A 22,260-nucleotide genomic window follows, 5' to 3' on the forward strand; every position below is an offset into this window, starting at 1 on the left:
AGTGTAAGAGTATTCCCTTTTATTTTATCCAAAATGAAACGTTTATGTTTTTTGAAAATAGCTTCTTTCCAGAAGATAGCCGTCTTCTCATTCTCTTGACAATGTCTTTTGCAGAGGAGAAGTTTTTAATTGCAATGAAGCCTAGCTTATCAATTATTTCTTTCATGGATCATGCCTTTGGTGTTGTATCTAAAAAGCCAAACCCAAGGTCATCTAGATTTTCTCCTATGTTATCTTCTAGAAGTTTTACAATTTTGAGTTTTATGTATAAGTCTTCAATCCATTTTAGTTATTTTTTTTTTTTTTTTTTGGTACGCGGGCCTCTCACTGCTGTGGCCTCTCCCGTTGCGGAGCACAGGCTCCGGACGCGCAGGCTCAGCGGCCATGGCTCACGGGCCCAGCCGCTCCGCGGCATGTGGGATCTTCCCAGACCGGGGCATGAACCCGCGTCCCCTGCATCGGCAGGTGGACTCTCAACCACTGCGCCACCAGGGAAGCCCCATTTTAGTTAATTTTTGTGAAGCGTTTACGGTCTGAGTCTAGATTAACTTTTTGCATGTGGATGTCCAGGTGTTCCAGTACCATTCTTTAATCTGTTCCATCGATCTATTTGTCTATTCTTTTGTATTCTGTAATTTGTATTATCACTGTATTTGGGGGCTCGGTTGTCTGTTGCATATGTTTATAATTGTTATATCTTATTGGTGAATTGACTTTTTTATCATTATATAATGCTCCTCTTGGTCTCTTGTAACAATTTTTGTCTTAATTAGTCTCTTCTGTCTAATATTAGTAGAATCACTCCTGTTCTCTTTTGGATACTGTTTGCATGGAATAACTTTTCCCGTCATTTTACAGTCAATTGATTTATGTCTTTGAACCAAAAGTGAGACAACCATAGTTCGATGATGGTGTGAGAAATCAAATGTAGTTTGGTAAGCAAATCTATTATAGGTCTGGGTCTCTACTGTATGCTTCCATTTATATAAAGTACAGAAAATGGCACAAGTGGCCTGAACTGACAGACTCAGGGAGTTATCCCTGAAAGGGAGTGGGTGCAGAAAGCACGAGGGCTTTGGGGGACTGCCTGCCTTCATTTGCTTTCTCATCTGGATGGTGGCTGCAGAGTGTGTCCATTTTGCAAATATACAGCCACTGGACACTTGCTTGCACTCCTATGTATGTGTGCTATACTTCACAAACACTTTAGGGTAAATAAAACAAATCTTGATTCCTTAAGAGATGAAAATGGATCCTGGTGTGTGTGGGTGTGACCACTGATTCCTATTGTTCTCATGGAGGCCCACGAGGGGGTGTGCTCATACTATCCAGGCAGGGAGGCCTTTTCTGTGGGTAAGGTACTGTGGCACTGCCATTTGCTTAGGAGGAGGAGCTGTGTGTGTGTGTGGGTGGGGGGGTGGCGGGGAGGAGGGAGCCTCCGCTCCAGGGACCTAGGCTTACCAAGGCAAGTTCATGGATGACTGAGGTGAACTCACAAGAGCCAGTGTGCTTTCCCACAAGAAATCTGACAAAATGATAACACATCGCTCTTCCAGCTCTGTTTGGGCACGCATGAAAGATGAGCACAGAGGCGAACCTGATGGCATCTGATCCCTGCCAAAATTCCACACCAGTCTGATGTCAGACTGAAGGCATATCTGTTTTTCCAGGAGGCTCCCAAAGGCAGGAGGCAGTGTCTCCAAGCTGGCGCTGTTGTTTCCAGCTCTGGTAACCTGCTTGGGTGTGTGGGGGTGAAAATCACTGCAGGGAGATGGAGGAGGTGGCAGGAATGGGGACATTCCCTCTCGGAAAGGAAGACCAAGTGGAAAGCCTTTCAGCTCCAACTGCCCCCTCCCACAGGCTCCCCAGGACCCCACCCACTCAGGAGCCTGCCACTCCTGAAGAAGCACATGTTCAAGGACCTGAAGCACACTGAGGGGTAGGGAAGGCCTCAGCATATGCGCTTGTGCAAATCAAACACCCCAAAAAGCAGGACTGGGCCGAAGACCGGGTGGTATCCCCACCTGAAAAAGAGCCTGCCCTGCTCAGCTCACTGCCAATGCCCCCTCCTCCTGGGGGTCTCCTCCAGATCTGTCGCAGGCTCTCTTCCCAACCTCTTCCAGGGAACTGCTGGGATGACAGGACAGTAGGGAAAGAAGACTCCTTCTAGCTCCTGAGTTACAAAAACAATTCTCTTTGGAAAGAAAGGTTCAAACTGAACATGGGTCCATGCTACTAAAGTGGGATGGGTGGGGATTGTCAGAAGGAGGGGGCCTCTCAGTGACCATGAAGCCAAGGGAGACTCCGGGTGGAGAGGAGATGCCAGGGTAGCAGGATCCTGACCTCAGACAGCCTCCCCAAGGGAAGCCCTGAGATTTGGGTGAAATCACTCAGGCCTGACTGAGACCATCAGAAGGAGAGGTGGCAAACTGTCCCTAAGACTTCCTATTCCCTCAGACATGATTTGTACCCTATGCTCACACTCACAAGCAATCACTGGGACGGGCTCAGCGTGCCTTGAACACATTCCTGCAGGTGAACATGGTTTTGTGTTGACAAACAAGTAACTCTTGTTGCCTGCACCTATTCATTCCTGGGCACAACGAGCAAGAGTTTGGAGGGCAAAGGATCCCTCGTCATGCAAATCTCTTTGCTTCCTAGTCAGTACAATGCAAAGGCAATGTGCTCTCACTGCCACGCTGCTGGGTGCTCATGACACCTGACGCCCGTCACGGGAGGCACCCCTTGTCTCCCCTTCCCCCCACGCCTCCTGAGATGGGCTTCAGGTTGCTTCCAGTTTCCACCACCAGGGTTAACGACAGGCTGGTTTTCTTGTTTTAGGTGCTGGAATTATAGTGCATTGCTGGACCCACAGTCATCTGGAGCAGGGGGTCGGAGCAGCCACAGAGAACAAGTTTTGTGCTTTGTCTTTTTATTATTCTTTATTTACTGGTCCTACCAACGTGACCCTTTACCCAGGCCCACTGTTCCTATGTGCACTGGCTTTACAGACGTTTGCACCATATGTCTGTGTCCCAAGTTGTGACTGATTTCTCCTTCCTATTCCTTTTCCATGCAGTGCCTCATTTTCTCAGAATCTGAAGGCATTTTTGTTTGTTTGGGTCTGTGTAAAGGTTCCTTGGCAGGAGAACATGCATATGATCTTAAAATAAAGACATTCTGACACTAAGGTAATGCACAGAAAAAATACAGTACACAGACATCATTGCAAATAAATACCCCGTACAGATGAAGTTTTTGTAAATGTAACATTATTTCTTATGAATCAACACTGTAAGAGAAGGTAAAAATAGGGGTCCCTACAACTAGGAATAAAAATGCTTATTCCAGGAAACAGAATTCTTCTATTCTTGCTACTTATATTATTATAATTTGTCCTGTATTTTGGAGGAGAGAGGACACTTTTTCTTCCTCCTCGAGTACCAATTTGACCACTTGCACAACCTCACTCAGCAAATCAGGACAGGACATAGATCTGGTTTGCTAAGGAGCTTTAGTGACTTCTGTTTCCTGAAATTAACAGTGATTAGTTACACCAAGCAAGAGAATATATAATGTCTCTCTCTCACATTTGCAAAGAATACTATGGCTAGCCCTCACCCCAATGCACGAGGCCGACGGTGCCGGCTCCCCTGCCACCCGCCCCACTCTTCACAAACGTGGCGTGTTGTTCACATAGCTTGCTTAGCTTGTCCCATAAAGTCCATTTGGTTCCCAAAGCACACTCAAGGTTTGTGTTCACTTTCGTTTTCTCAGCCCCTGAATTTGCAAGGATCTGCACAGTAAAGAATCACTGACTAACAGAATTTTGCACAATTGCTGTTTTCTTTCCCTCAATGAAGATGCCCAGGGTCAGGTTAGAAGGTGTGCACCTGTTCACACTGATTGGTCCACACTGGCCTTCAACATTCCCAACTAGCTCTTCACTGTCCATTTTAGAGAATAAACTACGCTGGAACACCTCCCTAAACTGATGAAGGCACTACTGGCAATGATTACTAACAAAAAGGCGTTGAAATATAACACCCTAAAAATCGACGACTGTAGAATTTTCTAAGTGTACCACAATTTGGCACAACAACCGGAGTAACAAAACAATTCCAATTTGGAATTTCACTGGTACAGTTGTATAAAATTCTGTTAATCAGTCATGCTTCACAATGTCCTAAAACCCAGAAAATTCTGGAATTTGTAGGTAATACTACTCATTCAATAATTTATCTTTTTGTTTTCAAGTGCCTTTTACTGTTTAACCAGAGCAAAGGTCAAGTTTTCTTCTTGTTACATTGAACTATTCCTAAGAATAATAATAATACAATATGAAAAACCCCAGAATCCGAATACCCTGGATTTCTTAATGAACAATGGCATTTAAAATCTGTAATTTCAAACACGAACCACAATGCCGTATAATTAAAAGGCTGCTGAACCACAGCATGGATACATTTAGCCGGGCTCCTTACCAAGTTGAAGCCTTCACCTAAACAGTCTAGAGCTACACGCTAGAAGGACACACCTGTGCCATGTGCTGATAACAGATCAACACACCGTTGGGAGCTACAGGACCACGAGACAGACTACGGCATCTGAGACCATCTCTACGCCAGGGATGAAGGAAGCAAATATAATATCAAAATATCAAAAGTGCACAGGTGGATTGGGTAAAAAAGGAGTATCTGTAATAGGGAGACCCCAGTGGTGAGTGTTTCTAGAGGGTTCCTAAGCAAGCCTGGTGGTCGCTGTCCAAGCAGGTTCTTCAGCGCCTGTACAAAGGCCTTTCCAAGCAGCAGCTGCCGGCATTCTCAACATTAAAGCTTTTATTTCCTCTGCCATTAAAAACTTGGGGAATGCTATTTTGAAAAGAATTGCAGTAGCATATCCAAAAACGTTTCTAAGTGGACTTTTAGGCTGCCCTTCCTTCCTCTGCGTGGGCCCATGGGAGAGGAGGGGAGGGGGCTGCAGTGTGACAGGGCCGGCGGCCGAGTCCTCCCAGCAGCTACTCTACAGCTGAAAATGGGAGAAAACAAGACAACGTTAGAACCGGTCACCCGTCAGACAACTAAAGCTCTCACCGAGCTGTGAGGGCATGGGTGTGTTAGTTGGCAGCAGAGAAGACCTGCATATGTTAGGGGGCGCCGCTGGCCCCGAGTACCTCATGAAGACCCTTTACTTTACAAGTATGGAGAGAAGCTGTGTGCCAGGCTTGGCAAGGAGGCAGAAGCAGTATGCGGCACCAGCAGGCAGCCACGCCCCTGGAAGTCCTGCTTGCAGAGGGGAGATGGCCTGACATCTTCTCAAGTGGGAGGGGAATCCAAGATCTGACATCCCATCTGCAAAACAGCCTGGAGCTGGGTATAGGCACACAGAAGGGACAGGTATGGTCCATCCTGTGTATCTTCACTCCGCAGTTTGCCAAATCCAAGTTGGTCTGGGTAGCACCTGGCATCTGGTGGGAATTGAGACATGCTTGGGAATTAAGGGAAAGAGTGGAATGAGGGCAGATACCAGTGTGCAGGGACAATGAAAATTCCCCCTCTGGGCCCCAGAGAGAGGAGGCAAAGAGCTATTCAGGAAGACTGCACCTTCATGACTGGTGGGCCCAAGGATGACGTGGAGAGAAACACTGAGAGAAGTTCGGCTGCCAAAGCTCTTGGTGTGGGTGCAGCTTCTGAGCATGGGGGAGTACTATGGCTGCCTTTCCTGCCTGTCACCACCTCTGGAATTGCACTGATGATCAAGAACCATATTCCTCCTACTGTGAATCCTGAAACTAGCCCTGGGTCCATTCAACAAGGTTCCCTTCCTACACCAGGCTGGGCTTCAGTTAATAGGTGTGGAACCCAGTCCCTCATTTCAGCCTGGCCCGCTGGTAACTCAAGCTCAGGTTGGGGGTTTCCACAGCCCTGTTTCTTGTAGTCTGAAGCCCCCTGAGAGGAAGGCCTGATAATGGGCAGAGAGTGAAAAAATCCAACTGGAAGCTGGGGACACTCTAAGTACAAAAGGATGGGCTTCCTGTGAGGACAGAGGTCTGGCCAGGCACTTGGGAAGTTTTTCTCATTAGAAAAAACCCAAGCCTTTGGCCTGCCGATTTGTCACCTTGCAGGCCACCGGACAAGCGTACAAATCTCAGAAAGAGAAGCTGAGGCTGCTGAGCTCTGGTCTGGGGTGTGGTTAGGTATGCCTGGGCCTCTTGAGCACGTGTACGCCTGGGCTGGAGGACATGGGACACAGGGCTGCTCTTCCTCTGGGTTTAGGGGAAGGAATTCTGTAATTCTGTCCCAAATATAAACTGTAACGAGATGCCGCGCAAACTACAAAATAATTGTCTCCGTAATCTGTACCAAGCACAGAGTGTCCTCCGAGGCCGCACCTGGGATTCAGGCTGGAACCTCTAACACTGGTTTCTGGGTGCCAGGGCAGTACAACTGCATTAGACACATGCAGGGAACATGCAAGTTTCAATGCAAGTTCTGCCCCTCCCAGTGAGAGCCAATGGCACGCGGGCCCTGGGAAGCCACATTTTTGTGAGGACAGATGGCTCCAACCCCACCTTGACCACCCCTCCAAGAGAGCAGCTGCTGTGAAGGGTGGTCCCGAGGGGTGAGAAACAGACACAAAGCTTGCAGTGTCCAGGTGGAGAAGCAGGCTGCCTCTGCTAACTTCTTCCCTCTGTGCATTAGTCACAGTTAAGACCAGCCTAGCACCATGGTCCTGCTGCTGCCAGGTTAGTTGAGGTGAAGCGGACAGGTGATATGCGGCAGGTTAGCTGCAGCGTGTACCCTTGCGGCCCTAATCGCAGTAAACGTTATATTTCTCGCCACAGAGCACCTGGGCAGCAAGCCCAGCACCCTCAGCCCTGTCACTAGCGCAGGCGCAGGTGTGACTTACGCTCGGGGTACCAGGCTTGGCCTTGGGGGTGGCCTTGGCGCGGCTTCGCCGGGTCTGCTCATGGTCCAGCTCAAGCAGCTCCAGCCGCTGGGTCAGCGCCAGCTTCTGCTGGATGGCCATGCGCAGCAGCGAGTTGAGTGTCTTCTTCTCGTCCTCAGCAGCTGCCAGCTGCCGCTGCATCTCATCCAACTGTGTGATGTACTCGTCACACCTGCGGGGACGCAAGAGGCAAGAGCGTGGCTGAAGGACCTGGGAGAACCAGCGGCGTGTGTGATCATGGCTCCCGTACTGAGGGCTCCAGAAGGTGAGCAGACCCCATCTGCTCACTGGGCTAGAAACGAAGAGGATGTGCCCCTCTGAGGTTTGGCTTTCTCTGGGAGGGGCTCTCTGAAGCCAGTTTTCACTAAAGGAGGTGGTGGCTGCCCTTCAAGGCCTCCAGGTGGCTCAGGGGCAGCGGGCTGGAGGTGTGATATCACTTGGCTCTCAGGATGTGGGGATAAACCCGAGGGCAGGAATTGGCTTGCTCCCGGAAAAGCCCAGGCACACAGTAGGTGCTTAGTAAGTCTAGAACAAATGGCTAACCAGAGCCTGGGAAAAGCACATGTGGATGTCATAAACAGCCCTATTTTAGTATCTGCTGAGCTGTGGCACATGCTCCCCACCTAGGTAAGGAGCTGGGAGAGAAATGCCCATCCTGGGCCTGTCCCTGAGGGAGGGAGTGCCCTGGGTGAAGGGGATGGTGGGCACACCCACCCTACACCCCCATCCACCAAGGCCAAGGACCATCAGCAAGTTTTAACCCTTGCCCCGAGGTTTGCAATCTTGGCACCATCTGACAAGTCAGGCTTTTAAATAAAACAAGTTGAGGAAGCAAGAGTCAACATACTATGTGCTGAGGACTAACTGAGATCTTTCCCAAGCACTTTGCCCAGGAGGAAAGAAAGCTTCCAGAGAGGCCTGGAAGCTTCTTTCTTTGTCTTTGCCCCCTCCTCCCACATCGCTGAAATGCAGGGAGTGCCCAGCACCCTGGCACAAGGCAAAGTAGGCCCTGAGCTCAGTTTCAACGCTGTTTAACCCAGAGCCTCAGCCTCCCAACCCTGACTGACACTGGCCAGCAGATGGCACCATGCCTCTCTGAATAGGGAAACACCCAGAAGCAGGCCCCAAAAGCAGCCTCCAGCTCTGCACCTGCCCGGCTTCCTGACCACAGGACTGGCCTAAAGAAAGACGCCGCCTGCCACCCCCACAAACTCTTAACTGGTAGGGTCAGAGGGGCAGCACTGGGACCCCGCCCCTGCTGGGAGGGAAACCTTCCTTCTAAATACATGAACTTCCCACCAAGTTCTGGGGGCAAACTCATTTGTTATCACTGGCTTGCCCACTTGCCTGTTTCTCCTTCGAAGCTCATGCCTCCAGCCTGGCCATAAGGACCCACTCTTTCAGCTTTCTGCTTCCAACTTTCTCATCTTAGGCGTAAAGTGGAGACAAAACTGGGCCCCTGGGCTGCTGAGCAGCGAAAGGAGCAGTGAGCGTTACCTGGTGGCGAACATGGCACGCAGTGAGGAGAAGGTGGCCGCATCCTCCTTGAGGGCCTTGAGCTCGTTGCGCAGCTTCATCATGGTCTCGGTCACCATGGCCTTCTCGTTCTCGTACTTGCTCTTTAGGTTGGCGAGGGCCACCTCTGCTGTCTAGGGGGTCAGAGATGCAAAAGACGGGCAGGTGAGGGGCGCCAGGAGAGGTCTGCTGCCTCAGTGCCACAGACCAAGGCCCCAGCCAGCCCTCTCAAAGGCCTCAGCCCCTCCCCGCAGCACTGAGGTGAGGTTTTCTCACATCTTTCCTTCAGTAGCAGGAACAGCACGGACAGGAGGCCAGGGAGGGTGAGAAACCCCCCGCCCACGTGCCCGCCCCTGATGGACCCGAGCGCCGTGCACACCTGCTTGTTGGCCTTGAGCACCGTGCGCAGCGTGGTGATCTGCTCCCGCTTGGTGCTGAGCAGCGACTTCAGCTTCAGGATCTCCTCCATGAGTGCCTCCCGGTCCTTGTCCGCAGCTGGGCCCAGCTCCTGTGAGGCCAGGCGCTGCCGCGACAGCTCTGTGGTGCGGTCCACAGCTGCCTGCAGGTGCCTGATCTGGTCACGGATGATGGCGATCAGGTTGTAGATGTTCATGGGCTCCCGGCGTGGGTCACTCAGGGGCGAGGGCAGTGAGGAGCCAGGTGAGGGGCTGCTGTCCCTGGCCCTACCCTCTGAGGCAGGCGGCCCCTTGGGCAGGACAGGTGAGCGACGCCCACGGGTCTCAGGGCTGCAGCTGCCGGCGCCAGCCGGGCCCTCTCGGTAGTAGTCCAGCACCACACGGGTGGGCGTCTCGTTGTTGCACATGCACACGTGGTGGTAGAGGTTGGCCAGCTCCTCACTGAAGGTCACCAGCTCGTCCTGGGCCACGCTCAGGCTGCCTTGTGTCTCGCCTGCGACGTCGCTCACCTTCTTCAGCTCCATCTGCAGCCGGGACAGGAGCTCGCGGTCCTGGCGGCTGGCCTTCTCCAACAGGGAGACCTTCTCAGTGAGCGCCTGGCTTTCGGCCTCATGCTGGCCCTTCTCCTCGGTGTGCTGGGCCTCGCTGGCCTCGTGTGCACTGCGCAGCGCCTTCAGCTGCTCCCGAAGCTCACCAGCCTCTGCCAGGGCCACACGGTACTTGCAGGCCAGGATCTCAGGCCCATTGATGTCCACCTCATAGTAGTCACCATCCTCATGGCTGTCTCGCTCCTTCTCACTGTCCAGGGCTGTCCGCCGCTCCTTGCTGGCCTGCAGGCGCCGCAGAACACTCAGGTTCTCTGTGAGGCGGCTCACCTCCTCGTGCTGCTCCGACAGGGCCCCTCGGGCCTGCTCCAGCTGCTTCTGTGTGTCCTGCAGCGTTGCCAGCAGGCCCACCTTCTCCCGCTCCATCTGCGAAGGCACAGAAAAGGCCCGTCAACAGCCCACAGGAGTACTTGCGCTCAGAAGACCCCTGGACAGTCCCAGGAGTGACCCCATCCATGCCATGACCATCACCCTGCTAGCCTCTCTGTGATAAATTCGGGTGGAGGTGTCATGTGTGGGGCTATGATGGCTCTTCCCCCTGCCCAGATGCTTGCGGGGCTTGGTGAGTCCCTCCTCAGAGACATGCAGTGAACCAAGGGGCTGTGGTGCAGACCTTGGGATTCTGTTCAGTCGGGGCAGGAAATCCTGACGTGACGTGTCTACAGGACACAGCATGGGAAACTACACACAGGGACCTCAGAGCGACATAAGAAAACCTCTGGTGGTGCCCAAACTTGTAACCAGAAACCTAATTCTCTGGGCACCTTCCACCTATAATGCTGCAATTCCACTTAGGTTAACAATACAGAATTACCTATGTAAAAGAAACGTAAGTAAAAGAAGGTGCATAGCATTGACAAAGTGTCAGGAAAGCGCTGTCCTGGTGACGAGCAGGTCTGGCCAACACCATGGGGGACAGAAGTGGAGGTGGGAATGGTGCACGTGGGCCCAAGGCCCGGGGCTGTGACAAGACCTGGGTGGGGTGGGGCTACCCACCCGCTCACCTGCATTAGCTGCTGCTTAAGCTTCTGGATCTCAGAGATGTTGAGCTCACTGAGGAGGTCAGAAACGAGGCTGGGGGAAGGTGGAGCAAGGCCGTCCTTGGTGGGCGTGGAGGTCTTGTTGTCCAGCGGCAGCTTGGCCAGGCCACCGTGCTCAAAGCCATTGGCCAGGGCTTCGGCGTCATCACCGAGCTTAAGGCCGTCCAGGGAGACGTGCAGGTGGCTGGTGTAGAGGGAGTCATTGATGCTCATGTAGTGCGACAGCTCCTTGCGCAGACTGTTCTTCTGCTCCCGCTCTGTCTTCAGCGTCTCCAGCGCCTCCTCCAGCTGCCGCTCCGAGATCTCCTTGAGCCGAATGGCGTCCTCCAGCTGGCTGTTGAGATATTCGGTCTCCTCCTCCAGACGCTTGATCTCATGCTTGAGACCCTCAAACTCCACCTGTGAAAGAGGTCAACACTCTTCTATGCCTGAGGAATGGGGAAGAAGCACCATTGTGCTGACTACACAGCTGGGAAGACACGGATGCTTAGAGAGTTACAGGCATGAGGTGCACACAGGAAATGGTCAGCCCACACCTGGGACACACGTGCACGTGGTATGAACAGAGCAGAAGCATGAGACTTGCTCATCACCAGAGATGCCACGGAAATCAGAACACATCCACACTGCCAATTTGTCAGGTGACTTAAAGTGTTGCCAAGTGAAAGTGAGGGTTAGGCCAGGGCCGTGGCCCAGAGCCAACCTACCTGTCCCACCTGCCCAGCCCAGATACTTGCCTGGTTCTGCCTGAGCACAGACACCTGCTTTTGCAGACTGATGTTCTCCTCCTCCAACTCCGAGTAGTCCTGCAGCAGGCGGGCCTCCCGGAACTTGTACTCCTTGATGTCATCCCGCAGGCGGCCACGCTGAATCTCTACATTTTGGTTGATCTGCCAGGAGGAAGGCAGGTGTGAGCAGCCTGCCCTAGCTGGTCTCACCACCCCTTGGGCAGGAGGAGCTCAGTGCAGCCAGGCCCACCATAGTGGTCATACAGCTGGGACTTGGAATCCCAGGCCTGCTCTGGTGCCCGATGTGGCCACCTGGCGAGGAGCTGGGGCCCTGGGCTGTGAGGTATTGCAGTGAACAATGCAGGATCTCAGCCTGCTCTGACCCTTGGTTTCTTCATCTGTAAAATGGGGTTCAGAGTAGTTCCTCGGTCACATGCTGCTGGTAGCATGTACAATGGTGCAGTGCTGTGGAAACAGTCTGCAGCTACTCGAACAGTTCAGCACAGAGTTAACATCTGACCCATCAATGCCCCTCCTCGGCATGCACTCGAGAGAAAGGAAAACACATGTCCATCAAAATCTTGTGCACAAATGTTCAGATACTATTCACAATAGCAAAGGTGGAAACAACTCAAATGTCCCCCAACTGATGAGATAACATGCTGTAACACAAATAAATCTTGAAAACAACATGAGTAAAAGAAGAGGTGTTAGTGGTCATGTATTGTATTGTAAGATTCCACTTACATGAAATGTCCAGAATAGGCAAATCCACAGAGATAGAAAGCAGATGGGTGGTCGCTGGGGGGCAAGGAGAAGATGGGATGGAGAGTGACTGCTAACGGGGTTTCTTCTTGGAATGATGTAATATTCTAGAATTGATTTGGGATGGTGCATAAATCTGTAACTATACTAAAATCCACTGACTGTACACTTTAAGTGGGTGAGTTGTAAGGGCTATGAATTATCTCAATAAAGTTGTTAAAAAAAGAGTTCCTGCCTCCGAGGTGCCTTGAGGATTCAGATATCATGCACGGAGAGAGGCCAGTGAAGACCTGTCATTAACTGTGCACTCAAGACTGGTGGGAATTCTCAACCGGCTGCTACTATGCGCCGTGTGCCAGGACCTGGGTCCCTTGGCCCACATTCTGGGGCCATCTTGTATACTGCAGGATGCTTAGCAGCGACCTGAGCCCTGCCTACTGGATGCAGCCCGCACCCCTGTTGTGACCACTGAAACTGCCTCCAGACATGGCCAGTGTGCCATGGGGGCAGAATCATCCCCTAGACAAACTCTCCATCTCTCCCCACATCCCTGTTCCCAACAATCCAAGCAGCTTCCCCCACATGCCTGCAAAGACCTAACACCACCACCCCCAGGCCAACACCGCCCCACCTGGACCCTCGGCTAGAAGCGCCATCACCCACTGGGCCCCATAGCTCACTCTGTCCTCCTCACCCAGCACACTGGCCTCTCTGCTGGTGCTGAGGTTTCCTGTGATCACATCCGTGCATACACTAAGATTCCATATAGGTACACACGGAACGGCAATGTTGGATTGGTAAAATGAAATAGGACCAATAAGAAAAAAAGTTCAAGAAAGCAACAGAGAGGGGAGTGAGTCATTATATGTGTCAAGCACTCGTGACAAACGCTCACTACCAAAATCTCCAGTAAATGGACTGATGCAGTCTTCTCAATAAGTGACCCAAGGAGGTACCCAAGAGCCAACACCAGAAAAAACACACCAAGTTACTGACTGGAGAAATGCAAGGCCCCCGGAAACCAAAACTCCTATTAGGCAAAAATAAACAAAATAACAGTGTGAGTGGCAATGGGAAGAAACATATACTTACTTGCTTCCTAACAAAGTTCTGCATACACCTCGACTCTGGCCATTTCCCTTGTTAACCACCCAACTGACTGTTATGGTTAATCTTAGCGTCAACTTGCCTAGGTCCTGGCATCCAGATATTTGGTCAAACACCGGTCTAGATGTCGCCATTCAGGTTATCTTTTAGATGAGATTAACATTTAAATTAGTAGACCCACTGAGTAAAGCAGATCACGTGCCATAGTGTGGGTGGGCCTTATCCAGTCAGTTGAAGGCCTTGAGGAAAAAAAAAAAGACAGCCTTCAGACTCAAGCTGCAACATCAGTTCCTCCCTGGGCCTCCAGCCAGCTGGCACAACCCGCAGATTTTGGATCTGCCAGCTCCCACAACTGAGGGAGCCAATTCCTTACAATAAATCTCTCTCTCTATACACACACACCCCTATTGGTCTGCTTCTCTGGAGAGTCCTCACTAACACAATGGTTGCTATACAAGAACCATGCTTGCTGCATCCACCTTGTGTAAGGCAAGCTGGTTGCTCCCCACCTGGTGTGGTTCAGCCCACTCTGGCCTGATGCACCTGCTGAGACCACCTGCCCACTCTCAGTATGGGAGGACACAGGAGGTAAGATGGTGAGACAGGGGCAGCGGGCAGGGGCAGCTGTTGGTCACGAACAATGTAAATGGGCTTTATTTAAAATTTAACAACTCCCCTCAATAAAACAAGTGGTCCTGAGGTGGACAGAAAGAACACAGAAAGAGATAAGACCACGGGCCAGCCTGATTGCCTAGGCCGAAGCCCTCTGCACCCCGGAACCTATGTGCCCAGGCTGCACCAGAAACCTCTGCTGAGCTGAACCCTTACACAGTCTTCCTGCACAGGAATCGTCTTTGTTTTTTTTTATTGAGATATGATTCATATACCATGAAGTTCACCCACTGAAAGTGTACAATTCAGTGGTTATAGCTTATTCAGAGCTGTGCACCATTACCTGTTCTGGAACATTTTCATCACCCTAAAAAGAAACCACACACCAATTAGCAACCACCAATCTTCTTTCAGTCTGTGGATTTGCCTTTCACAGAAATGGACCTGAACAACATGTGGCCTCTGTGTGGCTCAGAAAACCTTTCACTGGCGCTGTCTCCATACTGGCACTGCACTTGGTGCTTGACCGCCCCGAGGGGCATCACCCACTCCTTCACTACTGAGTACCAACTGTACTAGGTGCTGCTCTAGGCTCTGTCTTGTTCACTGAGGCACGTGTATAGTCGCCCACGCACAGCACACACATGGCCAACTGGTGTCAGCTGCTGCTGAGTGAGGCCCTGAGTAAGTGAGGAGGGGTGTTGTACTGAAGTCAGGTCTGGGAGTCTGGAATGCAGAGCAGCCAGTACCCCATGTTGCAGAAGCCCCATCACGGCACAGCTGGAACTAAGGCACAGGGAGGGAGCACCGCCCTGCACAGGAGTGCTCCAAAGCTGGTCAGTATTTTCCCTCAGAGGAAAGGACAAGATGTTTAGCCATGAGGCCATAGCCCAAGCCCCAGGAAAGGCCTGTGGCCCCATGTAAGGCCAGGGTGGAGGTGGGAGGGATGTCCCAGCCCCGTCAGAGCTGTGGAGCCTGCACAGGGAGAAGGTGAAGACAGAGGCAGAGACCGGAGCAACGTGAACACAAGACAAGGAACACTGAGGGTTGCCGGCACCCAAAAGCTGGAGAGGCTCCACCTGGAACACGGTCCTGCCAGCACCTTCATTTCAGATACAGAAAATCTTAGAGAATAAAATTCTGTGGTTTTTAAGCCAGTAGTCTGTGGCAATCTATTATGGTGGCCCGAAAGAACAAATATACAAATATAGGTTTAATACCAGGAAAAAGACATTGCTGTAACAAATACCTGAATATGTGGAAGTGGCTGTGGAGGTGGGGATGGCCAGAAGCTGGAAGAGCTTTGAGGAGGACAGGAAAAGGCCAGACTGCCTTGAGACTATTGGGAGAAATGTAATTGTTTCAGGTGACTCTGGTGAGGCTCAGAGAAGAGTCACAGAGAAATCTTCAGCTGCCTTAGGGAATGCATATACCATCACAAAATAACACTAGAAGAGGTACGAATGGTAGTTAGAAGTGCTCCCAGTAAGGCCTTAGGAGGGAACAAGAAACAGTGGAAAGGCGGTCCTTGCTGTAAGGCGGTAGAAAACCAGACTGAGCTGTATACCAGGGCTGGGTGGAAGGCAGAATAGTAAGCGAGGAATTTGGATGATTAGCAACCTCTGGGTTGTCTGCCCATGTGACAACTCCATGCCCTGGCTCTGGAGCCAGGTGTCCTTCTGTCCAAGCCTGTCCACTCCACGCTGGAGCATGGGGCTGCTGCCCCTCACCCAATACCCACCACCTCACTTTGTGGCCAAACACCTTGCTTTCTTCCAGCAGCTCCTGGTGGCCCAGATGCCACCACAGCAGGAAATAAGCCTTTTCCTGGCTCCTAGCCAGGACAGGGGAGATGACAGCCGACATAACTTCTGCTGGGACATCTTTGTCACTTACTCCTGGGCCTGTGCAGGGCCTGACATGTGCAGAGTCCACCAGGAAAGCAAGGCCAGGGTCCAATGGGACAGAAAGATTTTTCCTAGTGGGGGGGTCCCACTGGGCAGATGCTGCTGACCCCTCCACAACTCACAGTCCTGCTTCGCCAGGAAGCCCTCACTCCTCCATTCCCAAGGCAAATCCGTGGAAGGCCTTGGCATGTGCCAAGGACCTGACTCTGCCTCCAGCCAGCTGTGGCTGTGCCCAGCTCCTTGGGTCTCTGCTTCTCCATCTGCAAAATGGGGCCCAAGGCCATGTCCCAGGACAGAAGTCGACAGGGCCCGTCCATTCACAGTGCAGAGGTCAGGACCCACTGACTTTAGGCATGCAGCCAAACCTTCTGCACCTTGGCTTCCCAATTTGTGAGATGGGGGAAGTAAGTGGATGCCCACAGCGTCACTGAGAGGACAAGTTATGGGGTAGCTGGAACTGTCTCACATGCTGAGCATGTTTGCTACACGTGTCACATGATGGAGGCCACAAGTTCCTCTTGGAGAGTTGGGCATGGGGGATTGAACCCCTAAGCCAGTTATCGCAGGGTGGAAGGATGGGGATGGGGGTGGGGGTCAGAGGGCACAGCACAGCTGGCCCATCAGTCACTGAACATGGACGGAAGCAGGACCAGGCACAGGGAGGGAAATGACCTTCTGTGGAAGGGGCATCTCCTATGGCGACTGTGCAAAGCCTCCTCGGCTGGGTCACACCAAGACAGGTACAGGTTGGTGCTTATCAGGGACAGTGCTTGGTGTTGTGTCCTCATGATCCAGCCTCCTCAGCCAGGCCCGAGCCTTGGCGCAAGCCTCCTGTAGGATGGGGGACGGCCATGGAGGAGCTCAGCAGAGCAGCTCAGGCAGAAGCAGCAGGGCCAGGACCAGCAGAAGAGTAACTTGAGTGGGATGGGCGCGGAGTACAGACAGAGCCAGCAATCATGGGGACACTGACCAGGGCTCTAGTCTGAGTAGGCAGTGATGGAGAGCCTCCACTCCAACCAAGAACCTGGCATGGCTCCACAGTGATCCTACAGAGCTCCTACAGTGATCAGGGGCACAGGTGGGGCCTCAGGAGAAAGATGAACTGAGGGTGTATGGGGGTGGGGAGTGGAAGGCTTCCTCCTGAAGCACTAACAGAAACAGCAGGAATCCTGGCCCAACCAGACCTGTTCTTTAATAGCAGTGTGTGGGACTGGCTGAGCTCATTTCCTGACACCAAAGCCAGTAGTCAGCAAGTCCCCCGCCACGCTCCTGACTGCCCCCTCTAGAAGGGGGAAGGAGCAGAATGAGTCTGGGCTGGGCAGAGCACCTCTCCTGGCTCTTCCGGAAAAGGGTGCTTAGCCAGCAAAGAGTCTAGTCTCTAACTTGGGTGGTCAAATCTACAGCTCCAATGGCCCCTTCTCCCCACCCTGACTAGAATGCTCCTGTGGGAGGAAATGAGATCATGCACTCCCCCTGGATCCAGCCAAGTTCCTCCCAGGCCCACAAGCCTTGGTGATCTCTGATCCCAAACCAGGGTGGGTGACTACTCCCCACTGTTGCCGGATCCTGGGCTCTGCCCCAAACCTTGCCAGTGTCCCCTCCCAGCCCTGTGGGACCTTGACTGTCATACATCCTCACATCTGAGGTGTCGACCTCAGAGCTGCCCACCGCTCAGAACCATCTGCTGCTCTGGTCACTTGTCACTGCTCCCCCCTCCCCGCCCCAACCCAGGAGAATAGAGGCCAGAGAGTGGGTCTTCCCACAGCCCAGAACAAGGCCTCTTGCCCTTCCTAATGAGAACTTGTGGGCTCTAACAACCAGGGACCCCCCCCCTCAAGGCCACAGCCAGGACTGCAGCTCATGTAGACTTCTGCTGCTCCCCTGATGCTGTCCCACCCCATCTTGTGAATGGTGGTCCACCCTCCCACCTCTCTCAGAGGGCACTAGATGCCTGCCCTCCCCTCTCCACCGGCCCAGGCCTCTCATGGCCAGGCCCCTGTCAGTGGCCGAGCTGATCCTAGGAGCTATCTGTGGTGGTCCCTTCTGATTTTGTTGTCATGAGCTGGCAGGTGGACACTATAATTCTGTTGTTCACATGAGGAACCCAGGATTCACATCAGCCCAAGGGCAGAGCTGGGATCCTGCCACCCTCAGCCCTTCCTGGACCACCATGAACCACATAAAACTGGGCTGGGAGTGGAACAACTTGTGGGTGGCCTTGCCCCCAGGAAGCACTGGCTTGTTTTCCCACCCACCCACAGTCAAGCAGCCCACCCTAGTTCTGCTGCTTACCTCCTTCAGCTCCTGGGCCACTGAGGCCAGGCGCTCGTTCTCTGACTGCGTGTTGGCAAGCACGTTGCGCAGCTGCTTCAGCTCTGTCTGCAGCTCCAGCACCTTGCGCACATAGTACTGCTCCTTGGAAGCTGACTCCTGGATCAGACTCTCCTCCCGGCTCTCGCCGTCTGCAGCCACCTTCTTATGGTTCGTGTGGGCCTGTCCAAATGCCTGCAGGAGATGAGATGCTCTTGAGAGGGAGCCTGGAGGCAACCCTGTGGCCGGACACGTGGGGGAAGAAGGGGACACAGGAGGAGCAAGATACCTAAGGGCTACACGAGGGCTGTGAGGTTACAGAAGAGCTGGGAGTGGAGCTAATGAGGAGCCCTGGTGGGATGGGATAGAGGGACGGGCTGGAGGAACTGGGGCGAGGCAGGGATAGGAAGCCCCAGCCACCATCTCTGCCAGTGTGGCCCCCATCAGCAGATTGGCCCCACTTCGGGGCCAGGAAGGGAAGCCCCCAGAACCAGGGTGGGTCTGAGGTCTCCCTCCAGATATGGAAACCGAGACTCAGGGAAGTGCCCTTCCCCTGCCTGATCCTGATTCACTCATCCTGGGAGACACCTGTGCCTGGGGAGGCCTGGGAAGGCGGAAGCCCAAGCCTGGCACAAGTGAGGGGACAGGAGTGTGAACCAGAACACTCAGAATCAGCCAACAGGTCCCCATGTGTGTCCTAGTCAGGAGACCCTGCCCACCTGTCCAGGGCCTGAGCACAGAGATAAAAATACCAGAGGAGAGAGGACCCACCATCCCCAGACCCAGCAGGAGCTTTGGGCTGTAAGAGGCAAAGGAGCATGTGGCTGGCTCAGGGAGGAGCCCCCATGGGCAAGTACAACCAGGATTGGTGCTGGCCTGCCCAAGTCCACGCCCCAGGTCCCGGCTGGCTCGGACCTGCCATCGTGCCGTGTCCCCCCAGGTGTCACGGCCCCTAGTAAGCACTTTTGCTTCTCTTTCCCTCTCACCCGCACCATCACAGTAGCCAGGACGTGACCCACATAGGCCTGTAGTGTGTGTCCTCCCCAGGGGCTCCCTTCCCACTGGCCACCCCATGCAGACCTCTGAGGGGAGACCTTGTCTCTTTACAGGGCTCCTGGCTCACAGAAGAAAAATAAAAGAGAGGGCTCCTAAAGAGCAAAGAAAATGATGCCTTTATCTCTTGAGAGAAAGAGAAACATTTTCATTCACTTATTATTTAATATGAAGTCCAGGAATTTAGTCCAAGAAAACAAATGGGAAAACGTGCAACGCCATGTATAAGGATGTTACTGAGCAGGACTGTTTGTAATATAAAAAATCAAAATGTAGAAAGTGTCTTGTTTCTCTGTCAGCAGGGGACTGGCTAAATAAAGTAGGGTAGGGTATGGTCAGGGTAACTGCTCTCCCTCCCAAGAGTGAGTCTTGTTCATCTGCTCTCAGCCACTGACAACCTGCTCTGTGAAGACACAGGCTCCTTTTTAAATCAAATCAGCTCAGCTCTATGATTTCTGTTGCTGTCCTCCACCTCTTCCATCCTGGTCCCAGGGAAAGACTAAAGCATAAATCTGTGTCTACATAGGACCTGCCGTATCCTGGGTGGCAGCCCCAACCCCCAGCTGCACACCAGCCCTGGGCGAACCAGAACTTGCCAGAAGTGCAGGAAGAACCCAACCCATGGGGCAGGTGTACTGGAAAGCATCAGCCAGGTCATGGGTGTCTCTCCAAACCTCCAGACAAGCCTAACGGGGTAAACAGAGCAGAACACACCCTTGAATCTCGAGCTGGAGCACCAACATCTCCTGAGGCACCATGTCATCCTCAGAGGCTATCCTGAGGTGGGATGGCTAAACACGCATGCGCGTGTGTACACACACACACACACACACACACACACACACACACACACACACACACTCTCTCTCTCTCTCTCTCTCTCTCTCTCTCACACCTTGGCCTGAATCTTCACCTCCACCCAGCTCCCAGCCTGGGGCCCATGAGCACCCAGGCAGCTTTTCAAAGACAATGGAGCTGGAGACTTACACCTCCCTGCCAAGACAAGACACTCAGAGTCTGGATCTCCCTCCCATGTGGAAAACTAAAAACAACTGGGAAGTTTATGTGACTAAGCAATAGTTTTCAAGTCACTGAACACCAGATAGTGAGAGGCAGGGCACAGGTAAGCTCCGTGACACCCCCCACTCCTCCAGGAAGGAACTTCAGCCACCGTGCAGAAAGAAACTGAGGCCTGGCAGGACTGAGAGAAGGAGGTGGTACTGGAAGACAGTGAGTGGACAAGGCAGTGAAGGCAGTAGACCTTTGAACAGAGGGGCCCTTAGTCCTCGCAGGGGACAGTCAGTGCAAGCCTGTGAGGAAGCCACCGAAGCCAGGAAACGGCCACCCATAGGGACAGAGGCTGTAAGCAGCACTTGTTCCTACCAGCAAGAGGGAAGCCCTAACCCACAGGCAGCAGGTAAAGCCCTTGCAGGTCAGGGCAAAGTGGAGCTGGGGAAATGCTCTCTGGTCCCGACCAACAAAGCTTAAGGGCAAAACCTGAAAGGATCAAACTATATCCCAGAATAAAGCACATGAACACACACAGGAACAACCGCACCATCTCCCAACACAGTGAAACCCAGAACCTGGCACCCAATCACTGGTGGCTGGGCCTGCAAAGGGGCAGAGAAGCCAGTCCACGAGGAAAGGAGAGGACAGAGTGACACAGTGACAGAGCCGGGAGACGGGGCAGGACTGATTTCTACAGGCTCAGGAACACTGAGCCATGCCAAGCAGCAACCAAAGATAGAGGAGATGGAATTGCAAGGTGTGAGATGAAAGGGGCACTGGATGGGACTAACGGAAAACTGCACAACACAGATTAGTAAACTTGAAGAAACAGCAATAAGACTACACAAAATAAAACACATAGACAAAAAAAAGACTAAAACACCAAACACAGTGTGAGCGAGCTGTGGGATAACTGCAAGGAGCCCAACACACGGGTAGTTAAGAGTCCCTACGGGAGAGGAAGAGATGAGGATAAAAAAAACTTCAAGAAATAATGACTGAAATTTTTCCAAATTTGATGGAAACTATAAATCCACAAATCTTAGCAGCTCATCAACCTCCAAGCACAAGAAGAAAACTGCACTAAACATATCAGACTTGTTTAAAACCAGTGATGCAGGAAAAAAAAAAAAACTAAAATCAGCCAGAGGAAAAAGGACACAGTACTTATAGAGAAGGAAGCATAAGGATGACACAGGATTTCTCTGACAAGCCTGGAGACAGAGGAGCAACATCTTGAAAAAACAAAACAAAAAACTTATTAACTGTAGCTCCATACCCAGTGAGAACTGTTCAAAAATAGAGGTGAAATAAAGACTCCAGACATACAAAATCTGTAAGAATTCATCACCAGCAGATGTGCATTACAAAGTGCTAAATAAAATCTTTCAGAAGAAGAAAAACAATACCAGATGGAAATCTAGATTTACAAGGAGTTAAAAGCACCAGAAATGGTGACTACGTGAGTAAATATAAAAGACTTGTTCTTCTTCTTATGTAAATCCCTTTAAAAGATAATTAAGAGATTCAATGCAATCTCTATCAAAATTCCAATGACCTTTTTTGGCAGAAATGAAAATTTATACAGAACTGAAAGGGGCCCAGTACAGCTAAAACAATATTGAAAAAAAAACACAGTGGGAGGACTCATATTAAGTTTTGAAATTCTCAAACTTAAGATTTCAAAACTTAATATAAGGCTACAGTGATCAAAACAGTGTGGTACTGGCATAAGGATAGACAATATAGACCAACAGAACAGAAGAGTCCAGAAATAAACACTCACATATGTGGTCAATTGATTTTTGAGAAGGGTGCAAAAATAATTCAGTGATGAAAGAATAGTTTTTCAACAAATGGTGCTAGGACACATGGAAATCCACATGCAAAAGAATGAAGCTGGATCTCTTCCTTACATCATATATAACAATTAACTCAAAATGGATCAGAGACCTAAATGGAAAACCTAAAACTACAACTCTCAGAAGAAAATAGGGATAAATCTTCATGACCTTGTTGGCAATGGGTTCTTCCATGTGACACCAAAAGCGTGAGTAACAAAAGAAAAAAATAGATAAATTGTACTTCATAAAAATTTAAAAATCTGTGTATTAAAGGACACTATTAAGTGAAAAAACAACCTATACAACAGTAGAAAATATTTTTAAATTTTGCATTTGATAAGGGTCTAGTATCCAGAGCATATAAAAAAAAGGCAATCAGCTCATAAAAAGATGCTCAAC

At 51.5% G+C, this 22,260-nt stretch overlaps 1 protein-coding gene across 2 annotated transcripts in view; it reads right to left on the minus strand.

Moving 5' to 3' along the window:
- Positions 1 to 2,915: 2,915 nt before the first annotated feature.
- Positions 2,916 to 22,260, minus strand: part of BICD2 (BICD cargo adaptor 2) — a 53,776-nt gene continuing 34,431 nt past the window's right edge. The window contains exons 2-8 of one of the 2 annotated variants that reach the window (XM_027098376.1): positions 17,936 to 18,148; positions 11,262 to 11,414; positions 10,489 to 10,923; positions 8,843 to 9,850; positions 8,446 to 8,597; positions 6,910 to 7,120; positions 2,916 to 5,028 (exon numbers count right to left, since the gene is read on the minus strand). In XM_027098376.1, coding sequence (XP_026954177.1) covers positions 5,023 to 5,028; positions 6,910 to 7,120; positions 8,446 to 8,597; positions 8,843 to 9,850; positions 10,489 to 10,923; positions 11,262 to 11,414; positions 17,936 to 18,148 — 2,178 coding nt within the window. In that variant the 3' untranslated portion in view covers positions 2,916 to 5,022. Of the gene's footprint in view, positions 7,121 to 8,445; positions 8,598 to 8,842; positions 9,851 to 10,488; positions 10,924 to 11,261; positions 11,415 to 17,935; positions 18,149 to 22,260 lie in introns of both variants that reach the window. The other variant, XM_027098374.1, reaches the window with a different exon arrangement.

Source organism: Aethalodelphis obliquidens, unplaced genomic scaffold, assembly GCF_003676395.1.
Source record: "Aethalodelphis obliquidens isolate GAN/ISIS:26980383/991018 unplaced genomic scaffold, ASM367639v1 scaffold122, whole genome shotgun sequence".
NCBI lineage: Eukaryota > Metazoa > Chordata > Mammalia > Artiodactyla > Delphinidae > Aethalodelphis > Aethalodelphis obliquidens.